General features: G+C 41.8%; 1 protein-coding gene across 8 annotated transcripts in view; it reads right to left on the bottom strand.

The window, feature by feature from the left end:
• Positions 1-1,261: 1,261 nt before the first annotated feature.
• Positions 1,262-20,373, bottom strand: part of LOC148021248 (ABC transporter B family member 1-like) — a 145,488-nt gene continuing 126,376 nt past the window's right edge. For all 8 annotated transcript variants that reach the window (XM_087699091.1, XM_087699094.1, XM_087699093.1 and 5 more), the window contains 2 exons: positions 3,000-3,241; positions 1,262-2,849 (listed from right to left, as the gene is read on the bottom strand). In XM_087699091.1, coding sequence (XP_087555217.1) covers positions 1,605-2,849; positions 3,000-3,241 — 1,487 coding nt within the window. In that variant the 3' untranslated portion in view covers positions 1,262-1,604. The remainder of the gene's footprint in view (positions 2,850-2,999; positions 3,242-20,373) is intronic.

Genomic DNA, 20,373 nt, shown 5'->3' on the forward strand with positions numbered 1-20,373 from the left:
TTTATGATAGCAATTTGTATCAAGGATTGAAGGCGACCATTCTATATCTTGAAGTAGTTGAACTTCGAGTGATACAAGATACTATTTAATATTAATTGGTAAAGTATAAGTTTTATATTTATAAATTTTATTAATTGCCTTAATTTTTGTTAAATCAAGTCATCTACCACCCTTTTTTAAGAAGAAAGGTCGATTTTATGGTTCCATTGTCAAGATATATCAACTCCTTCGAGTAGGTGGGCCCATGATACCTAATTGCAAGCCAAAGTTGTTGTACTTTGCTAAGTTTGTGATATTGTTAGCCCAATACAATTCAACAAGCATATCATCATACTCTAGCAAAATGGATTTAAGTCATGATGATTCACATTTTGAAGGTCCACAAAGCATTGGGAGAAATGCAATGCCTAATCTTGGAATAAACACATAACATGGGCAAAAATACTGAGAATGTGGATTTTGACTATGAAGCAAGTCCCTCAAGGCTTCAAAATGTTAATGATGAGCAAGATGAAGAAAATGATGATGATCAATTTAAGATATAGGAAAGGAAAACAACTGGTCTACTTGCATAATGGGCAAAGAAGCCTTGCAATTTGTGCAAAACTTCTTGAGCTTTGCAACAATATAATGTTCCGAAAGAAGAGTCACTTCAACCACTAGATGCACATAATATTGGTGATGCCCAAAAGTAACTCATGCTAGCTGATCAAGTACTACAAATGCAATGCCAACTAGTAGTATCAATCTAATGACTTTAGGACAGGTTGGGGTGGCATCTCTAGCCCCGCATGCAGGGCTTTGCGTGTGATGCTCAGTTTCTTCTGCACCACCTCCAACGACAGGGTCACCGAGGGCTAAAGCCCTCACCCGCAGCATATACTGCCCTCTTGCTTCACCGCGAAGGGCGTCTCAAGATATATGTGCTACTATAGGGTACCAACGATACTTTATGATGGATCTATCTATATAATGGCTAGTTGAGGACTATCTATGGATATATCACTACAGTGCATAGTCAATCGAGAACAATTGCAAAGATTTCGAGGGAGGGGTTTATCACAAGGATGTGTATTTAGATTTGACATTATTAAGTTATGCAGATGTGAGGTTAGAGGTATACATGTGAAGTGCAAGTCACTTAAATCATGGTGATAGTCTAAATACCCAAGTATGCATAAGAAATTAATGCTAGTCTAAGGGCACAAAAAGAGAGAGAGAGAGAGAGAGAGAGAGAGAGAGCCTGTGTGTATTCCTAGAGGCCATTTGCATAAAGAACATATAACACTATTCATTCGACTTTTAAATAGTTGCTTTTAAACACTACACTTCTGTAAATAGTTTGTTGGGTGAGAGACACCGACACGTGCCAAGTGTGTTTGCGATAGATTTTAGGATCCCAACTTGCGACTCCTGATTCATTGTCCCCAGAACCCCCATAAGCGTTGACGAACGACCGCCTTAAGGGCTTCCTGGTTTATCCCACAGTGTGTGTGCGTTCCGACATGTGCCAAGTGTTGCTAATAATGGACCGTGGATGGTGCTCGAGAGTGGACGTTAACGATGGTACATGTGAGAGAGAGCCATATGTGCACAGAGTATTACTAATTCGAAGCGGAGTTGGCAGTGACAGGTGCTGTGCTGCCTGCTTGAAGATGAACAAGGTGTGCGTATAGCCCATGGGGTCGTTGCTGCAAAAGCTGCTGGTGGGAGCCCATTTCAGAGACATGACCTTTGTCCAGCACCACAATGATATCAGCAGAACGGACAGTGGCTAGGCGGTGAGCTACCATTATCACAGTGGCATGCGAGTGAGCAACTACTTTCTCAAGGGCTTCCTGAACGAGTGCTTCAGACTGAGTATCAAGTGCACTGGTTGCTTCATCCAGCAACAGAATTTTGGGCTTTTTCAGGATTGCCCTGGCTATGGCAATTCTCTGCTTTTGTCCTCCAGACAGTTGGACTCCCCTGTTCCCTACACGTGTATCATACCCTTGTGGAAGGGCGCTCACAAACCCGTCTGCATTCGATATCTGTGCAGCTTCCCTTACCTCTGCCTCTGTCGCATTCTCTCTGCCATACCTGATGTTCTCTCTCACACTTGTTGTAAACAAAACAGGTTCTTGCTGCACTAATGCCATGTGACTCCTCAACCAATGCAAATCTAGCTGACGGATGTCCCGCTTGTCCACCCTCACAATGCCATCCTGTGGGTTATAGAAACGTTGTAGCAATGCAATGACGGAACTCTTTCCTGACCCGCTTCTTCCCACTAGTGCCACAGTCTTCCCAGCCGAAATTTTCAAGCTGAAATCTTTCAAGACAGTAATGTCAGGCCTTGATGGGTATGCAAAGCCCACCTTAATGAACTCCACACGACCCTCAATTGAATCAGGTCGATCAGCTTCTTCATTGCTCTTCTGTTCTTGCACCCCTGTCATGTAAAATGCTGTGCCAAATGCAGCCTTTGCACTGTAAAGAATAGGAGTGACAGAAACGGCCTCAGCAAACGTTTCAGAGAAATAGTGGAGGACATTGAATACTTGCAAACAGGGCATAAAGCTTGCAATTCGGTACTCCACGAACAGCCCTGCCACATACATAGCTAAGCACACACACACATGAACAACAGTGTGGCCAATTGCTGTTATCATGCCAACTTGGATACTCCTCTTGCAGTTGAGTTTAAATGATCCACTGAGGTTATCTAAATAGCTTTTAAGAAATTTTTCTTCTGCAGCAAATGATGCAACAGTTTTCATGTTGTTAACAGCCTCTGCAGCAATCATGTTGGCACACTCGCTGGCTCGTTTCATCTCAAGAGAGTTAGCACCGGTAGCATCCTTGACCTGTGAAAAATATCTGAAAACACTAATTATCTGGCCGAACAGCACGAATCATGCATAGTAGTTGATATTTTAATTCAATCATATCCACAGGCTTACTACATGCATCCAGTTGAAACTTTTAACAGGTCTTCAGAGGAAGAAAATAATTACTCTTTGAGCTGTTCCCAATATGAGAATTGGCAAGATAGCCAACATCATCAAAGCCATTGGCCAGGTTCTAACACATGCCAATGTGACGCATACACAGAACGTGCACACGGTCTGGAATATAGTTGCAGCACACTCTGTCACTACTTTTCTGAATGGACCTGCTGAGGTTGAAAACCTGTCAACCATAGCCCCTGTATTGTTCTCTTCCTTGTCATACCAATCCACTTCTTTATGCATAAGACCTGCATTGCAGAGGCAATCCTCTCTTTTTTTGTGCGTGTGTGCATGTGTGTGTGTGTGTGTCTCTCTCTCTCTCTCTCAAATGTTGCTGAAGGCAAAGAATAATCAGATGTACAAGAGGCTGTCTCGTCAGCATGCCAAAGCCATCCTCACCATGGGATCATCAGAGCTGAGCTAGGCACTGCATCTATAGTCACAGAGGTCCTCTTCAAGGTAGTGACGTTCCTCCAAAGACTATGGTGTTGGAAATGGAGAGAGAGAGAGAGAGAGAGAGAGAGAGAGAGAGAGAGAGAGAACCCAAGATAGTGATCCGGAGTGGGCAGCAGTCCCACACTCAAAAGGTGCAAGTATTAGAATGATAGAATGAAAGTACAATCGGCCTAAAGTATGTTAGATGTATCCTTAGCTTGACTAGAGTTAAACTAACTCTAATAAAAGTAATGACATAACTTACAAAAAAAGTTGTGTTCACACCACACTAAAACATTGGTTACTGCCCATAGAACTGACCATTCTAACACCCCCTTGCACTGCCAACGTGATGATGTACAAGGAGTGAATCAATCATCAAAAGGTAGTAAGTTCAAGGATTTTGACATTCCTCAAGTTTCACATGATTGTGCCTTGGAGAAAAATATTTGTAATACCTGTGTGGGATTGTAGATCATGCTGATCTCCCTTGCATGTGATCTCTCTCTGACATAGTGATAATGTATCTCAATGTGTTTCATATGAGCATTAAACATTGGATTTTGTGCTATTGCAATGGCACATTGACTATGAAAAGAATAGGAGTGGGTCCCCTGAAATGAAGATGAAGATTAGCCAATACATGTTGCTTGTTTTAAGCCATACAAGGCTTTATTCAGCTTGCAAACTTGGTGCTCTTGGCCTTGCACAACAAATTGTGGAGGTTGTGCAACATACACATCCTCTTCCAAATCTCCATTCAAAAATGCTTTCCTTATATCTAAATGATGTACATGCCAATTGAAATGTGCAGCCATAGCAATCATACATCTAATGCTAGTCATCCTAGATGTAGGAACAAATGTCTCTTCGTAGTCAATGCCCTTTTTTTGAGTATCTCTTTGCAACTAGCCTTTTTTCCCAAAGAAAAGAGAATTCTATTAATAACCCTTCGAGAAAACCCTCCCTGAGCTAAATACAAAGTACAAGGAACTCTATGAAGAGTACTAAAAAATATAATATTTGTGTGGACAACCAATTTGGTGGGCTAAGATGCTAGACCATTTGAGGGGTAGTATGAAAGAAGGTGTCCGAATCCCAAATCTGTAGGACAGCCTCTCTTTTCTTCCTCATCCTCTCAGAGCTGCCTTGCATCTTCTCGCATCTCCCATAGAGAGCGTGGACTAAATTTGTCCAAATCCTCAATAAAGACTACCTAGTGGATGGATCTTGAAGATCAATGACCTAACTACATCTCATAGTTCATATGAATCGAGCTATAATATTGGAAATCAGCTCCCATCTATGACAATGTCCCCGAGTCTATTGTGTCTGTGAGCAATATGGGGTAGGAACCTTGCTCAAATGCTGTCCAATGATGAGAAAATAATTGCTCCCTTGAATGTCCTTACAGCCAAATGCTGGGGACCTTTGTCTGTCACCCAAGCTACGGCCCCCTATGTCACCACTATGGACTCCACAATGCCATGAAATACTATCCCGAGAACTCTTTGCCCAACCTCTTGGGCTCTAGGACAATCCCATAGGCAATGTCTCCGTGTCTCCTCTGGCTCACCACATCGCACATATGCCAATAGGTCCTTGCCATATCCAAGCCAAGTGCAATTGCTAAACTCCTATGGGCTAGAAGCCATAGAAAGAGAGAGAGCTTCCTAGGTTTGAAGTTGTCATGTAGCCACCTCCAAAAGTCGTGTAGGAACTCATTTGAGATTCCTTTGTGCCAATGGGGGATTGTTGCTGGCTGTGCTCCAATCCTGCTTGTTTGTATCCTCTGCTCCAATCTAGTAGTGTAGCCAAAAAGGCTACGTCACATGGTTTGTCAAGGAAGCGGTCCCTCCACGCCCACTCTCCCAGATCCCATTGAAGTCTTTGTAGAGGCCTCCTCTTGTATGCCCAGTATCTCCATCCATCTATAAGACAAGTGGTTGGGTTTGGGTCTATGTGCCACGTCCTCTAGAAGTGCGCCACTACTTTGATCCTTTGCTTGGAGCCACCATTAAGTGCTATAAGGTCAAGTTTCTCTCGATGGCCTGTCTTCGCTAGATGCAATAACTGCTAGAAGGATATCCCCTCTAGAGAAAAGACCCATCTAAGTTTGGAACATAGGTATTTGTTTGCCAATCTAGTGGAACTCCCTCCATCACGACCTCAATCATAGCCATGGCTCCCCTAAGACCTTGTAATCTTTGCCTCTGAGTCTCTTGTGGCAACTCCTAACATGGAAACCAATCCTCCATTGACGTAATGACCTGTATAGAGAATCTCCCCCATGACAGGTGTGTCTGCTGTCCAATAGTATGGCCCGACTCTGATCTCAAAGAATGATTAAAGAGAAGAGGTCTCCTCTTCTCTTCAATAGTAGGGAGGGAGCTGGTGAAGTCTTGAAGATATAGATCTCCATGCTCTAATAATGGCGGCTAAAAATCTGACCTCAAAGCTTTTCCCTAAATCTTGTGTTGATCTCTTGAAATTTCTAGTGAATATTGGGCTGCCATGGTTTTCCATTTGTAGATGTTATATCCTGTAGCCTCCCCATCAAAAGTTTCTTCCAAGGCTTCTTGTTTGGACGTAGACCTGTAACAATGAGCTTAACCAATAAGGCTTTGCTCTAGCTATCTGGGTCTATGATCCTTGATCCTCCTCTAGATCTAGGTTGTGTGATGACATCCTAGGCCACCTTCACTTTGGCCGGGTTCCCATCTCCTCATGACCAAATGAAGTTCATGATGAGGCACTTCACTTGACAAGAAGTGATGTACTATATGGTTGCTAGAAGAACTTGGTTGGCGACCACTACTCTCCCTACTAATGAGAATCTTGCCTAGCTCCAATATAGAAGCTTTTGTTTAATGCTCAGAAGGAGAGGTGCCAATTGCTACTATGAGGTAATGTCAATCCCCCTCACAACTGTCTTGTGGGGAACCCACATGAAATTTTTATGTGGTTGCCACTCTAGTGGTCTAGTGTTGCATGGAACTAGTCTTTCTATTACAGCAATTAATAACTGAACATAAACTGAAATACAAACATTACTATCATAATCTTGAACCTTAGACACCCCGTTGGCCCCAAATTTGGTGCCCCTTGTGGTATTTCTTTAAATTGAATTGCCAATGGATTGAGTATAAGCTGAGATTTCACAATTTCCTTTGCTGATCTATAAGCCCCTTTCTATACAAACAATCAACAAGCAATTTGGGCCAATTCCCCTTGAATTTCACCCAAGGCTTGTACAAATGGAACCACCAACTAGCCAAATGCTGTCCTAATTCACAATGAATGAGTTGGCACTTGAAATCCCAAACAATTCCTTGAATTTTAAGTGTTGATTTCAGTGTACAATACCCTTGAATGATGGCATGGGTCCCAGGGTGGTTACTAAACCCTAATTATAGTAAAGTTCTCCTTGTTGTCTAGCAAATCTGGCTGAGATGTGCTTCAAATGGCTGGAAAATGTTGAGATCTTTAGAGAATAGGCTAGGGAAGGTGAGAGAATACTGAGATGAGAGATAAATCTGAGCTTCTTCGTGGGAAATTGCCCCAACCTCGTTGTTGCCCTGTCCAAATTTCTCAAAATGCGATCTCCTGCTGTCTAGCTACCTAGAATGGCTGTTGTTATAGTTGCCTCCATACAACGTACGGAACCGTCCGCACGGTACTGTACAGTACGAATTCGTATGTTAAAACGGGCCTATTTGGGCCACATGGCCTGTGGGTCCTCAATTCCATGTCCCGCGTTTCTTGCGCCTCCGCGTTCCACATTTCCTACACTTTTTGGGGGAGGGGGAAGCCTTGTATACCTCATCCCACCCCCTTTTCCAGCCATGCACTCCCCCGTTTCCCCTCCCCTTTGGATTCCTACCAGATAGCAGCTCTCTCTTTGACCGTTGACCCCTCTCTCTTTGACTGTTTGAACTTTGACCCTTCTCTCATCTACAAAAGGTGCTCCTCTCCTCCATGCTTCCACAATTCAGCAAGCACTTACCATTCTCATCTTCCTCTCTTGGATCTTGATTCTTGAATGGACTTGTGATTTGTCATTCTCAAATCTCACCTCCAATCCCCTCTTTCCCCTACCCTATCGAAGCATTTGCCATTCTCAAATCTCATCTCCCATTCCCTCTATCCTATACCCTATCAAAGCATTTGCCATTCTCATCTCCCATCCCCTCTCTCTCACTCTTGCTCTTTCAACTTTACCCCAACCCTCGGGCCTCTCGAGTCTCCCTCCCTTTCATTTTCAAGACTCAAGTTTCAAGATTCGAGACTTAAGCATCTCTCTCTCTCTCTCTCTCTCTCTCTCTCACAGGTCTCTTTATCTGTCATCAATACCATGACTCATGAGAAGTACGAGGCCTTCAATTTGCATGCGATCCATGTGGAGAGGGACACAAAGAAGTCTAACTCCCACCATTGGACATGTAAGTATTGCGGGAAGCGCTATACAAGTGGTGCAACTCGGCTTCTCCAACATCTTTCCAAGACGAGAGGCAAGTTGCTCCATGCAAGGAGATCCCTCAAAACATTGCGAAGGAGATTCTTGCCAAGATGAGAGGGGGATCCACAAGAGGAGGAGGAAGTGGCTTATCGGCATCAACTCCTATGCCTACTAACAAAGCATCAAATGTGGGCGTATCTTCAACCTATACGGGAGAGGCCTCTACCATTGGTGGTGGGGGCTCCACATCCATATCCAGCTCTAGTAAAAGACAGAGAGTGGAGGATCATGCGGTGCCGGAGAGAGAATTTTCTCTCTCTCAAGCTCTTAGTCATGTGCGTGGATCGGTTGTCTTTCTTAGAGAAAGGCAACAACTTGTGGACATTGAAATTGCACGCACGGTGATTGAGTGCAATCTTGCTTTCAATGTCCTAAAGCAAGAGCAATGAAAGAAGATGGTAAAAGGCATTGCTAATGTGGGTCCATGTGAAGGATGGACCGGTGTTACATACAATGACATGAGAACGAAAAAGATTGATGAAGAGAAGGAGAGGATTGATAGAGCCCTTGATCCTATTTGGGCCGCATGGATAAAATATGGTTGCTCCATTCTCACCGACGGATGAAGTGATCGATTGTAAGAAACGGGGCATCATCAACATACTCGTCTCATGTCCACTCGGCACTTACTTTTTGCGGGCCATAGATACCGGCAAGAGGGGAGGAAAACGACGGGCGCATTCATCTACCGCCACATTCGACAAGCTATCATTGAGGTATACATTGCAATTTGCCTTTTAAATTTATTTCACTTTCTTTCATTATGATAATATCATGATTCATAATTGAAATTTGATTTATGCATAATTGTCTATCTCCCTATTCTAATAATTAATTTTTCTCTAGTATCTATGATCTATCTCGATTATCTCTTTCCCCCAGGTCGCAAGGTTTCCAACCCCTGGGCCCCACCTCTCTTCATTCTTGAATCTTGAAAGTTGAAAGTTGAAACTTGAAAGGCTCAAGTTTCAACTCTCTCTAGACTCTTTCTCTCTCTAACCTCCAATTTCCAAGTATTGTTAATAATAAGTATACTTACTTGTAATTTGTAAATTGTGGTTGTAGGTGGGTCCCTCAAATGTGGTGCAAGTTGTTACCGACAATGCATCGAATTGTCGGCGCATGGGCCGTTTGCTTGAGGCCAAGTTCCCTACAATTGTGTGGACTCCATGTGCAAGTCATTGTTTGGACTTGCTCATGGAGGACATTGGGAAGCTCAAGTGGGTGAAGAGGGTGGTCTGCAAAGCTACATCCATTGTCACATTCTTCATGGTAAAGGTAAAGGTGCTTGCGATGTATCATGAGCATAGAACACTGGAGTTGAAGAAGCCTTCTTCAACTCGCTTTGCTTACGTGTGGTTATTGCTGGAGTGCCTTTATGAGATGCGGTCCAGACAGTGGTGTCCACTTTATGGAATGAGTGGGATGAGCATGAGATAGAGGAGGCCAAAACCATACAGCATTTGTGCCTTAATGAGAAGTTTTGGCAAAAAGTCCCTGCTGTTGTCATTGTCGTGACTCCCTTTTATAGGGTGTTACGTATGAGTGATTGCGAGGGGTCCACCATGGGCCTTCTCATTCATTTCTTTAGAGCGGCATTGGTGGAGGCACGTGCTTGTACAGTGATCACAGAGACACAGTGTGCATATGTTTTAGAGATAGCAAAGAGGAGATGGGCGTGGATGCATAAGCCATTCATGGTTTTGCCGCATTGGTACATCCAACCTACAAGTCATTGGCGGTCATGGATGATAGAGAGTTCCATTCGGACTAGCTTGCTTATTTGCCTCGTGTGGTCTCTGTGGATGAATACAATGCAGCGTTGGAGAAGCTAGGATGCTATGCAGATCAAAGAGGGCATGTGGCTTTTGCTTCTCCCACTTGTTGGAGAAGAGAGTCACTTGTGAAGCCTTTATTTTGGTGGCAAAACTTTGGATACGCATTGGAGACCCTTCAGCCCTTAGCCATGAGGGTCCTTGCCCAGGATTGCTCTTCGGGTGCATGTGAGAGAAATTGGAGTGTCTATTCTCTCATTCACACAAAGATTCGCAATTGGCTTAGCACACGACAATTAAAGCGGCTAGTCTATTGCCGCACTAACTTACGCATGATGAGGGCTATGATGAGCATGGGTAGTCCGAAGCAGGTAAAGTTTAAATACTTGACCATAACATTTAAAATTTGTTGTTTTAACTTTTAAACTTTGAACTTTGAAGTTTATACTTTATAATTTAGACTTTAGAATTTACAATGATCAATCTTACGTGCATCACCATGTCACAACTCTATAGAAACAGAATTTGTATCCTTTTTCATTAATTTGTCTATATAATGATTTATTAAATTTATTTCCTTTGCACTAATTAGATATAAAGAAAAGTGCATTGGAGCTGGCCACTGATGAGTGGTCACAAGTTATGGTGGACCCACGCGGTGGGTTAGAGAAAAGATAGTTCACACTTCCACCTATATGACCCGATTGGGCGCCTGTGACTAGAACTCACGCATATCAGGGTTAGACTCGCACACAGAAAGGATTGATGCCTTGAAGTGTGGGCTAGATCCACCAGAACAGACAGTTACAATCAACAAGATGGCATGATCATGAAATGCTTGTATAATGTGCATGTGTGGGCTGAAAGCTTGAAATGCACATTTCTTTGCATAGGAAAGTCACATGAAGATTCGGATACCATTTTTGCGATGTACACGGAAAAAGCTTTCATATGATACTCATATTGGGGGGGTCCCTAAATTTTAGGAGATCCCTAAATTTTAGGAGGTCCCTAAATTTTAGGAGCCTCGAATTAGCCTAAAAATGCTAGTCCTAAAAAATAGGGATGTCATTCTAAAAATAGTAAGTTCTGTACTCTGACTGTGCTTACTAAATTTGGTTGTTTCTATTCTTGACAGTATTCAACCCAAAAAGGAAGGCCATAGAGAAGAGACAAGTGTCAAGACACTTGTCACACAAGTTTCCAAGTGTCCCACCACTTGTCACATCTCATGACATGTGGCTGGACACTTGTCTTGTGCTACTCCACTTTCCCCTTTTGTACTAGCTCTCCCCTCTCCTATAAATAAGAGCTCGTTTTTCTTCATTCATCATCATTTTTCTTTGCTGTAAACTCATGTACAACACCCACAGATAGCCAGAAACTGGCCCCATCCATCCCCATCATCATCCCCCACTTCTCCATTATCAAATTCCTCCATATTTCCTCTTCTATCACTGCTGTTTTACAAGACAGCAAGCCTGTAAATTCATTACAGCACCTCCTTCTCGAGCTCTTTCTTCCATTTTAGCTACAAGAAGCAAGCCCTATCCATGTACTGCTGATCAACGATAGAGAAAGGCTGAATTCCCCTTTTTCTTCTCTCATACTATAAAGAAATCAGTTCTTATCATTGCATAATAGATAATGCATGTGTGTTTGTACATCTTTGCATGATCTTGTGAGAGTGAGAATTACTTCTTCTCACTCTCAGGTTGATTGTAACCGAGCTCTTCCCTAAGGGACTTGGGTTGAGCAGAAATACATTCCTTCGGGGGGGGTTGCCCATCTTCAACCCTCAATCTTGTCTCCATTACTTTTACATTTTCATAGCTGTAATTTTGTGAGTAATTTTCATTTTCAGCTTTAAGTATTCATTCTCTTTTATATTAAATCTCGAAAACAAGCGAATATCATAATTGTTAAGCATACTACGTTGTTCGGGGCGTTTACAGTGGTATCAGAGCTTTGGCTCGGTCCTCACCCCCAACACTGGTAGTGCTTACAACTATAAGTTTTTTTGTTTTCAGCCCTTGCATTGAGTGCTTGAGCATATATTTTTTTTCTTTAGTCTCAATGGATCAATCGAGTGCTATCCTTCAAGCCATTCAAAGTCTTAGAGAGGAGAATCAGCAAATTCGTGAGCAACTTCTCAAACTAGAAAAAGTTGAGAATCCCAAAGAATTCAAGGAAAGAAGCCCCTCTACTTCAAGGAGACAAAGCCATACCAATGAAAGGAGCCAATCAAGAAGTCCAACTACTTCTAAGAGGCAGTCCCATTCTACTTCAAGACAAAGAAAGAGATCGCGTCGAAGCTCATCCTCTTCTTCAAAGTCATCTGGCGCCTATTCTGATGGATCCTCTTCTAGTAATGAAGAGTCACACCCTTCTCGTGGAAGACCTCATCATCGTCAAAGGCGTCGACATTCTTCACCCTCGTCTCCATCTCCATCCCCATCAAGCACTTCATCATCTTCAACCTCAAGATCCGAGCATGGACGAAGGCATAAGAAGAAGAAGAAGACTAAGTCACTATCTCAACTTGAAAAGAAGATCAAGTTCAGTATGTATGATGGTTCCCGAAATCCTGATCTTCTTCTGAAGTTTATTCGTCAATTTCAAATTTTGTATGGTCGTGACAAGTATAAAGAAAAAGAAAAGATTAAGTTTGCAGCTTTACATTTAACCGACTTAGCCCATACTTGGTGGACGGGGTTGGAATATGATCATGCTGCCCCAAAATCATGGCGGTCCTTTGTTCGCCTGATACAAAGCCAATTTCTTCCTGTTCATTTCAAAAGAGATGTAAAAATGGAATGGGATCGGCTTTGGCAAAGGAAAAATGAGTCACTTGGTGACTATACCAAGAGATTTTGGGAGCTACTTTTGAAGGTCCAACATTTCAAGAAGATTAGCAGTTCGGAAAAGCTTAGGAAGTTTCAAGGAGGTTTGCATTTTAAACTTCGTACTGCTCTTAATCATTATCATTGTTCTAGTCTCAGGGAACTCATTGACCATGCTGAGACATGGGAAATGGAGCACAATGGCAACAAATCATTCCAAAAGAATGATAAGAAGAGAGTAGCTGATGATGAGGAGTATTCAGCCCCAAATGAAGGACAAAAACAGTTGCAAAAGCAGCCATCAAATCAAAAGAAGATGAAGCCCTATGCACCTCCTAATGCTCCTCAATTTCACTCCAATCTATACCCACAAGCAAAGCAACTTTCCGAAGAAGAAAAGCAACGCTTCATGAAAGAAGGAAAGTGCTTTAAATGTGGAAAAACAGGCCACATAGCGAAGCAATGTCCAAACAAGGGACAAAGCAAGGTTTCTGACAACAAGCCTAAGTCGCCAGTGAAAATCAATGCTATCAGTGATGTAGTTGCAAACACAACTCACACTCCAGAGACGCGCAAATTATTAAAAGCTTGGGGACAGTTACAAGGTAAGCAAGCACTATTCTTGATAGATCTTGGGGCGAATGAAAATATCATTTCCTTGCAATTAGCTAAAGAGCTTGGATTAAAGAATGAAGAGATGGACACTCCGGCAGAAGTTCGCCAAGCTTTAAATGCTGATGAAGGTGACACAGTGAAGACTGTGATACCCTACATTGGCAAGCTCAAGTTTCAAATTCAAGGCTACAGTGACGAAGATACCTTCTGTATCGGAGACCTTGATGGTTGCGATGTGATTCTTGGCATGCCCTGGAATCATAGAGTAGATTCAACCATCTTCTCTCAGAAAAAGAAGGTAGAACTCACCAACAAAGGCAAGAAGTACGAGATCCAAGCTGGAGTTTCTGGAGACACCATACCTATGGTAAGCCATATGCAAGTCTCTAGAGCAATTAAGGATTGTGTTCAATGTTGTCTGCTTTATGTCACTGATGTAAAAGATAATATGAATGCTGAAAACCAAGAGCAACTTCAGCTCTTGGAAAAGTATAAAGATTGTTTTTCGGAAGATCTTCCTTATCAGCTTCCCCCAGAAAGGCCAGAAGACCATCATATTGATATTATCCCGGGCAGTTCTCCTCCTAATATAGCACCATACCGTGTGAGCCGTCCTCAACAAGAAGAAATTAGAAAGCAAGTCGAAGACCTACTCAACCGTGGGCTAATTAGGCCAAGTAGCTCACCATTTTGTTCACCAGTTCTTCTTGTTCAAAAGAAAGATGGCACATTCAGGATGTGCATTGATTATCGAGCCCTCAACAAAATCACTGTGAAGAATCGGTTTCCTATTCCTAGAATTGACGACATTTTGGATCGTCTAGGAGGCTCAAAGGTTTTCAGCCGCATTGATCTAAAGAGTGGTTATCATCAAATTAGGGTAATACCACAAGATGTACACAAAACTGCTTTCCGCACTTCATACGGTCTTTATGAATTCTTGGTGGTTCCTTTCGGATTAACCAATGCACCAGCCACCTTTAATCGAATGATGGAGCGCATCTTTAGAGAGCATCGACAATATGTCGGTACTTTCTTTGATGATATTCTTGTCTTTAGCAAGAATGAAGAGGAGCATCATCAACACTAGGAAATTGTTCTACAATTACTACAACAAAATCAACTATTGGTAAATGGTAAAAAGAGTGAATTTTTCATGCATAAAATAAATTACCTTGGGCATGTCATCTCTTCTGAAGGGATTCAGATGGATCCTGAAAAGATCAGGATAATCCAAGAATGGCCTCATCTTCGTGATGTACATGAGGTGCGATCGTTTCTTGGCTTATGTTCTTATTACCGCCGCTTCATCAAGCATTTTGCACATATGGCTTCTCCACTTCATGACCTTACAAAGAAGAAGATCTCTTTCCAATGGAAGGAAAAAGAGAAGGCAGCCTTTACAAGGCTGAAAGCAGCTCTTACTTCTGGACCTGTTCTTATCATTCCAGATCTGGTAAAACCATTTGTGGTGGAAGCAGATGCTTGCGGTGATTGTATTGGTGCAGTGCTAAATCAAGAAGGCCATGCCGTAGCCTTTGAAAGCCGCCGTCTAAATGATGTGGAGAAAAGGTATGACATTTATGAAAAGGAGCTCTTAGCAGTGGTTCATGCTTTAAAGATATGGAAACATTATCTTTTAGGCAATGAATTCCTTATTAAAACCGATCATCAAAGCTTGAAGTATTTCAAGACTCAAAAGCATTTGCAGGAGAAACATGCAAGATGGGAAAATTTCTTGTCTATGTTTCATTTTCAAATTATGTACACTCCAGGGAAACAAAATGTAGTTGCTGATGCACTTTCTAGAGTGCCTCGCATTGCAACTATTACAGTGGCTCATCATGAAGATTTTCAAACGATGAAGAATACTTATGATGAAGATATTGATTTTGCAGCAATTTGGTCAAATTTACAGCAAGGAGATTCTCATCCAGATTATTCCATCAAAGACGGTTACCTTCTCATGAACAATCGCCTTTGTGTCACTCTTCCTGTTCGACAAAAGGTGCTTAAAGAAAGTCATGAACCCCCTTATGCAGGGCATAGAGGGAGGGCAGCCACTCTAAGTGCAATTGAGCGCTACTTTTATTGGCCAACATTACGAAAAGATACACATAACTTCATTGAGGCTTGTCTGGTATGCCAAAAATCCAAATATGATAGGCAGAAGATTCCAGGATTGTTACAACCTCTTCCAGTGCCCAAAGATCCATGGGAATCTATCACAATGGATTTCATCTCAGGTATTCCAAGAACACCTCAAGGTCATGATATGATTTGGGTCATAATTGATAGATTCAGCAAACAATCACATTTTATTCCATGTCATAAAACATTGAAATCCGCACAAGCTGCAAGACTTTTCATTCAACATATCTTCAGATTACATGGTATGCCTTCTGAGATCATTTCAGATAGAGACTCCAAATTCACAAGTAACTTTTGGCATGCTTTATTTGAGAATTTGGGAACCACTTTAAAGTTCTCTTCAGCTTTTCATCCTCAAACTGACGGCCAAACAGAGGTGATGAATCTCACTCTTTTGGATATGTTGAAAGCTTATGTTAGTGAACATAAGTCACAATGGGAGAAATATCTTCCATTATTGGAGTTTGCTTACAACAATACAGTGCACTCATCCACAGGGAAAGCTCCAAATGAAATAGTACAGGGTAAAGTGATTCCTCCTCCAATTATTCGCACTAAAGATAAGATTTTTGCTGCTGATGAGTTTGCTTCAGATTTAAAAACAACAATGGATCAAGTTCGAGCCACTATCAAAGTGGCCCAAGAGCGACAAAAGAAGCAAGCAGATAAACGAAGAAGACATTTGGCTTTTGAAAAAGGTCAATATGTCTTGCTAAAGTTTGATAAAAGCAGGCTCAAACAAGGTTCTGGTCAAAATTCATCTTTTCCAAAGCTCTCCAGTAGATACTTTGGACCCTTCAAAGTGATTGAGAAAATAAATGAAGTTTCTTATCGACTTGAGCTTCCTACTCATTGGAAAATACACAATGCTTTTCATGTAAGTTTGCTAAAACCTTACATAGGACCAGAACCAAAGGAACCCATTACTGAAGATCCCCCAGAAGTTGAAGAAACAGAGCAACTCTTGGAACCTGAAAAGATTTTGTTTCTCAAGGATCGAACCACGAGAAGTGGCCTTGTGACACGAAAATTCTTACTAAAATTCAAGAATCTACCCACAACAGATGCACAGTGGGTAGATGAAAAATTCATGAAGGATTACCCAAATATTCTACAGCAATATCAAGAAGCTTTTCAGCTGAGGACAGCTGAATAAAAGCCAGAGGGCTGTCACAACTCTATAGAAACAGAATTTGTATCCTTTTTCATTAATTTGTCTATATAATGATTTATTAAATTTATTTCCTTTGCACTAATTAGATATAAAGAAAAGTGCATTGGAGCTGGCCACTGATGAGTGGTCACAAGTTATGGTGGACCCACGCGGTGGGTTAGAGAAAAGATAGTTCACACTTCCACCTATATGACCCGATTGGGCGCCTGTGACTAAAACTCACGCATATCAGGGTTAGACTCGCACACAGAAAGGATTGATGCCTTGAAGTGTGGGCTAGATCCACCAGAACAGACAGTTACAATCAACAAGATGGCATGATCATGAAATGCTTGTATAATGTGCATGTGTGGGCTGAAAGCTTGAAATGCACATTTCTTTGCATAGGAAAGTCACATGAAGATTCGGATACCATTTTTGCGATGTACACGGAAAAAGCTTTCATATGATACCCATATTGGGGGGGTCCCTAAATTTTAGGAGATCCCTAAATTTTAGGAGGTCCCTAAATTTTAGGAGCCTCGAATTAGCCTAAAAATGCTAGTCCTAAAAAATAGGGATGTCATTCTAAAAATAGTAAGTTCTGTACTCTGACTGTGCTTACTAAATTTGGTTGTTTCTATTCTTGACAGTATTCAACCCAAAAAGGAAGGCCATAGAGAAGAGACAAGTGTCAAGACACTTGTCACACAAGTTTCCAAGTGTCCCACCACTTGTCACATCTCATGACATGTGGCTGGACACTTGTCTTGTGCTACTCCACTTTCCCCTTTTGTACTAGCTCTCCCCTCTCCTATAAATAAGAGCTCGTTTTTCTTCATTCATCATCATTTTTCTTTGCTGTAAACTCATGTACAACACCCACAGATAGCCAGAAACTGGCCCCATCCATCCCCATCATCATCCCCCACTTCTCCATTATCAAATTCCTCCATATTTCCTCTTCTATCACTGCTGTTTTACAAGACAGCAAGCCTGTAAATTCATTACAGCACCTCCTTCTCGAGCTCTTTCTTCCATTTTAGCTACAAGAAGCAAGCCCTATCCATGTACTGCTGATCAACGATAGAGAAAGGCTGAATTCCCCTTTTTCTTCTCTCATACTATAAAGAAATCAGTTCTTATCATTGCATAATAGATAATGCATGTGTGTTTGTACATCTTTGCATGATCTTGTGAGAGTGAGAATTACTTCTTCTCACTCTCAGGTTGATTGTAACCGAGCTCTTCCCTAAGGGACTTGGGTTGAGCAGAAATACATTCCTTCGGGGGGGGTTGCCCATCTTCAACCCTCAATCTTGTCTCCATTACTTTTACATTTTCATAGCTGTAATTTTGTGAGTAATTTTCATTTTCAGCTTTAAGTATTCATTCTCTTTTATATTAAATCTCGAAAACAAGCGAATATCATAATTGTTAAGCATACTACGTTGTTCGGGGCGTTTACACACCACATTGTGTAGGTGAATGTTGATACATTCAAGTTGACGGGCAACACTCTTTTGAGTATACATAAGGAGGTGGACGAGGAGGAGGAGATGATTTTTGCAGAGCTTTATAGAGAGCTTATAGCAGCAGATACTCGTGACACTCGCAGTCAGTGTGCTCGTGGGCGAGGAGTTCGAGTAGGTGGTAGCAGGGGCATGGTCATTCGACGCCCTCCATCATTGAGGAGGGGTGGTTCGAGTGGCTTGCAGACATATGTAAGGCTGGGCTCTAGTAGCTCATATCCTGTGCCTCATGATGACATCTCTCCCTTGCCTACATAGCCATTTGCATCCTGGAGTAGTCCCCAACCTCAATTGACCCTTAGACTGGCATTAATTAATTAATTAATACCTAGTCCCTAGTGTCATTGGTGACACTTAATGATCAATTAACTGTCCTAGGGTCAAAACTGACACCAAATCTGACAACCAAAATTTACTTGGTATAACTTGTCACAACTTTTTCCTTTGACATCCACTGACTTCTTGGGGTCCTTGGCCTGTTATCATGAAATAATTATCATGTGCATCACGTGTGCCTTAGAACCTTGCACATTTGATTATTAAATTAATCAAACATTACTAGCAAGATTAAAGCCTTTCACAAATTTCACGTCCTCGTGATAGATCTCCCCCTTGAAATCCTTGCAATTGTCCGCGATTGCATTGCACTATGCCAAAGGAAAAGCATACTGCATTGGAACTTGCAAAAGGCATTAGAGTCACAACATTGACCACTATTGTCTAACCATGCCATATGTCCAAAACTTGCAGAAAATTTCCAGCCAGCATAAACATCAGATAAAACTAAAAAATAGTCCAAAAGTGTTGCTAAAAACTTGTTGGATGCATCCATAACTCATGTTTCCCAATAGTTTTGACTTCACAACCATAGTAAAGAATAAACTCAGCATAAACCATGGCTGAAATTGTCAATGGCATTCACTAACATGCTGCTGTCCATGGAACCAGTTGTAAACTATTGAAAACTAAGCATAATTTGATCATAAACTGATATGAAAACTGGTTACTAACTGTTGCAAATGTGATCCCAAGTTGATCACAAAGTGAGTGTAAAAATTGATCAAAAAGTGATACAAAACTGATCCCAAAAGTGACCATAATTTGATCTCTAACTGATAAAAAATTAAGCTGAAAATGATCCCAAACTGATCACAAACTTATGCAAAATTCATGTCAAACTGATCATAAGCTGATGCAAATGTATAATTTCAGTCCTGGGTGAAACTCATACTCATTTGCATATATCACACCATGACTAGTACACTAAGTAATGACCTCATGGTAGACATACTGCTAGCATAGTACCTTGGATGTATGCTGAATACATTCGAGATCCACTACATACGAGAGCTGTCCATAATTGGTGGAGTGGAAGTTCTACCTCTTGTTGAGAAACCACTTCTTTAGTTTACACATTTCATTTAGGGTTTTGTACTAACAGCCCCAAAAAGGGCTAGTGTCCACATTTTGGCCATTTTTCAATGGATGTCCAGACACTGGTGCACCGCCCTAGACAACTTATGCCTATAAATAGATAGTCAATTCATTCATTCTTTACCATCCTCTTCAGTCTCACCAACCCCACTTCAGACATTCTTCACCCCTCTTCCTTTGTCACTTCGACATCCTTCTCTCTCCTTGCCATTGCTGCTCACACCTCTATTGGAGGACATTGCGGTTCGTGGCCACCTTTCACCTTCCATTCATTCCTACTGCTGCGTTTTACTGCAGCATTCTAGTGTTGTGTTCTACTGCAGCATTCTATTGTGGTGTTCTATTGCTTGGTTTTACTGTGGCATTCTACTACTGTGTTTTGCAGCCTGGTCCTTTTTTTGGCGTTCGAGGACTGCGCTTCGCTCCCTCGACAGCTAGTGATATCTTCTTCATCCCTGATGGCATCGGAGGACTGTGCTTCGCTCCCATTCCCTCGACAGTTGTCCTTCACCTTCCAGTGATTACTTCGATTACCCACTGCCGAGAGAATTGCGTTTCGCTCCCTTTACTGTGCAGATTCCCCACAAGTGTTGCCACCTGATTCAAATAGGACAATGTAGTCATCTTCTGAGCTTCGGCTCTGTTGTATCATCTTTTCTTCTCATAGCATGATTCAGTGTATCATCACCGTATTCTTCTTGTGTTGCTAAGTTTCTCTTCTCTCTTAGTGTTTTCCGTACACAATCTGTGTTTCTCCCCATAAACTCTAGTGTCTCTCTGGTCCCTTTGTCATTTTCTTGACATGGTATTAGAGCCATAGGCGCTCAATGAGCCAAAAGATCCTCTACATTAGAGAAGGCCAAGACAGGTTGCGAATTTGGCATCGTCTACTAATTTTTTCCCTTCATTTCTGTTGCATCACC

This window comes from Lygodium microphyllum, chromosome 18, assembly GCF_053477565.2.
Source record: "Lygodium microphyllum isolate KBCC chromosome 18, Lygodium_microphyllum_v1.1.10, whole genome shotgun sequence".
Taxonomy (NCBI): Eukaryota; Viridiplantae; Streptophyta; class Polypodiopsida; order Schizaeales; family Lygodiaceae; genus Lygodium; species Lygodium microphyllum.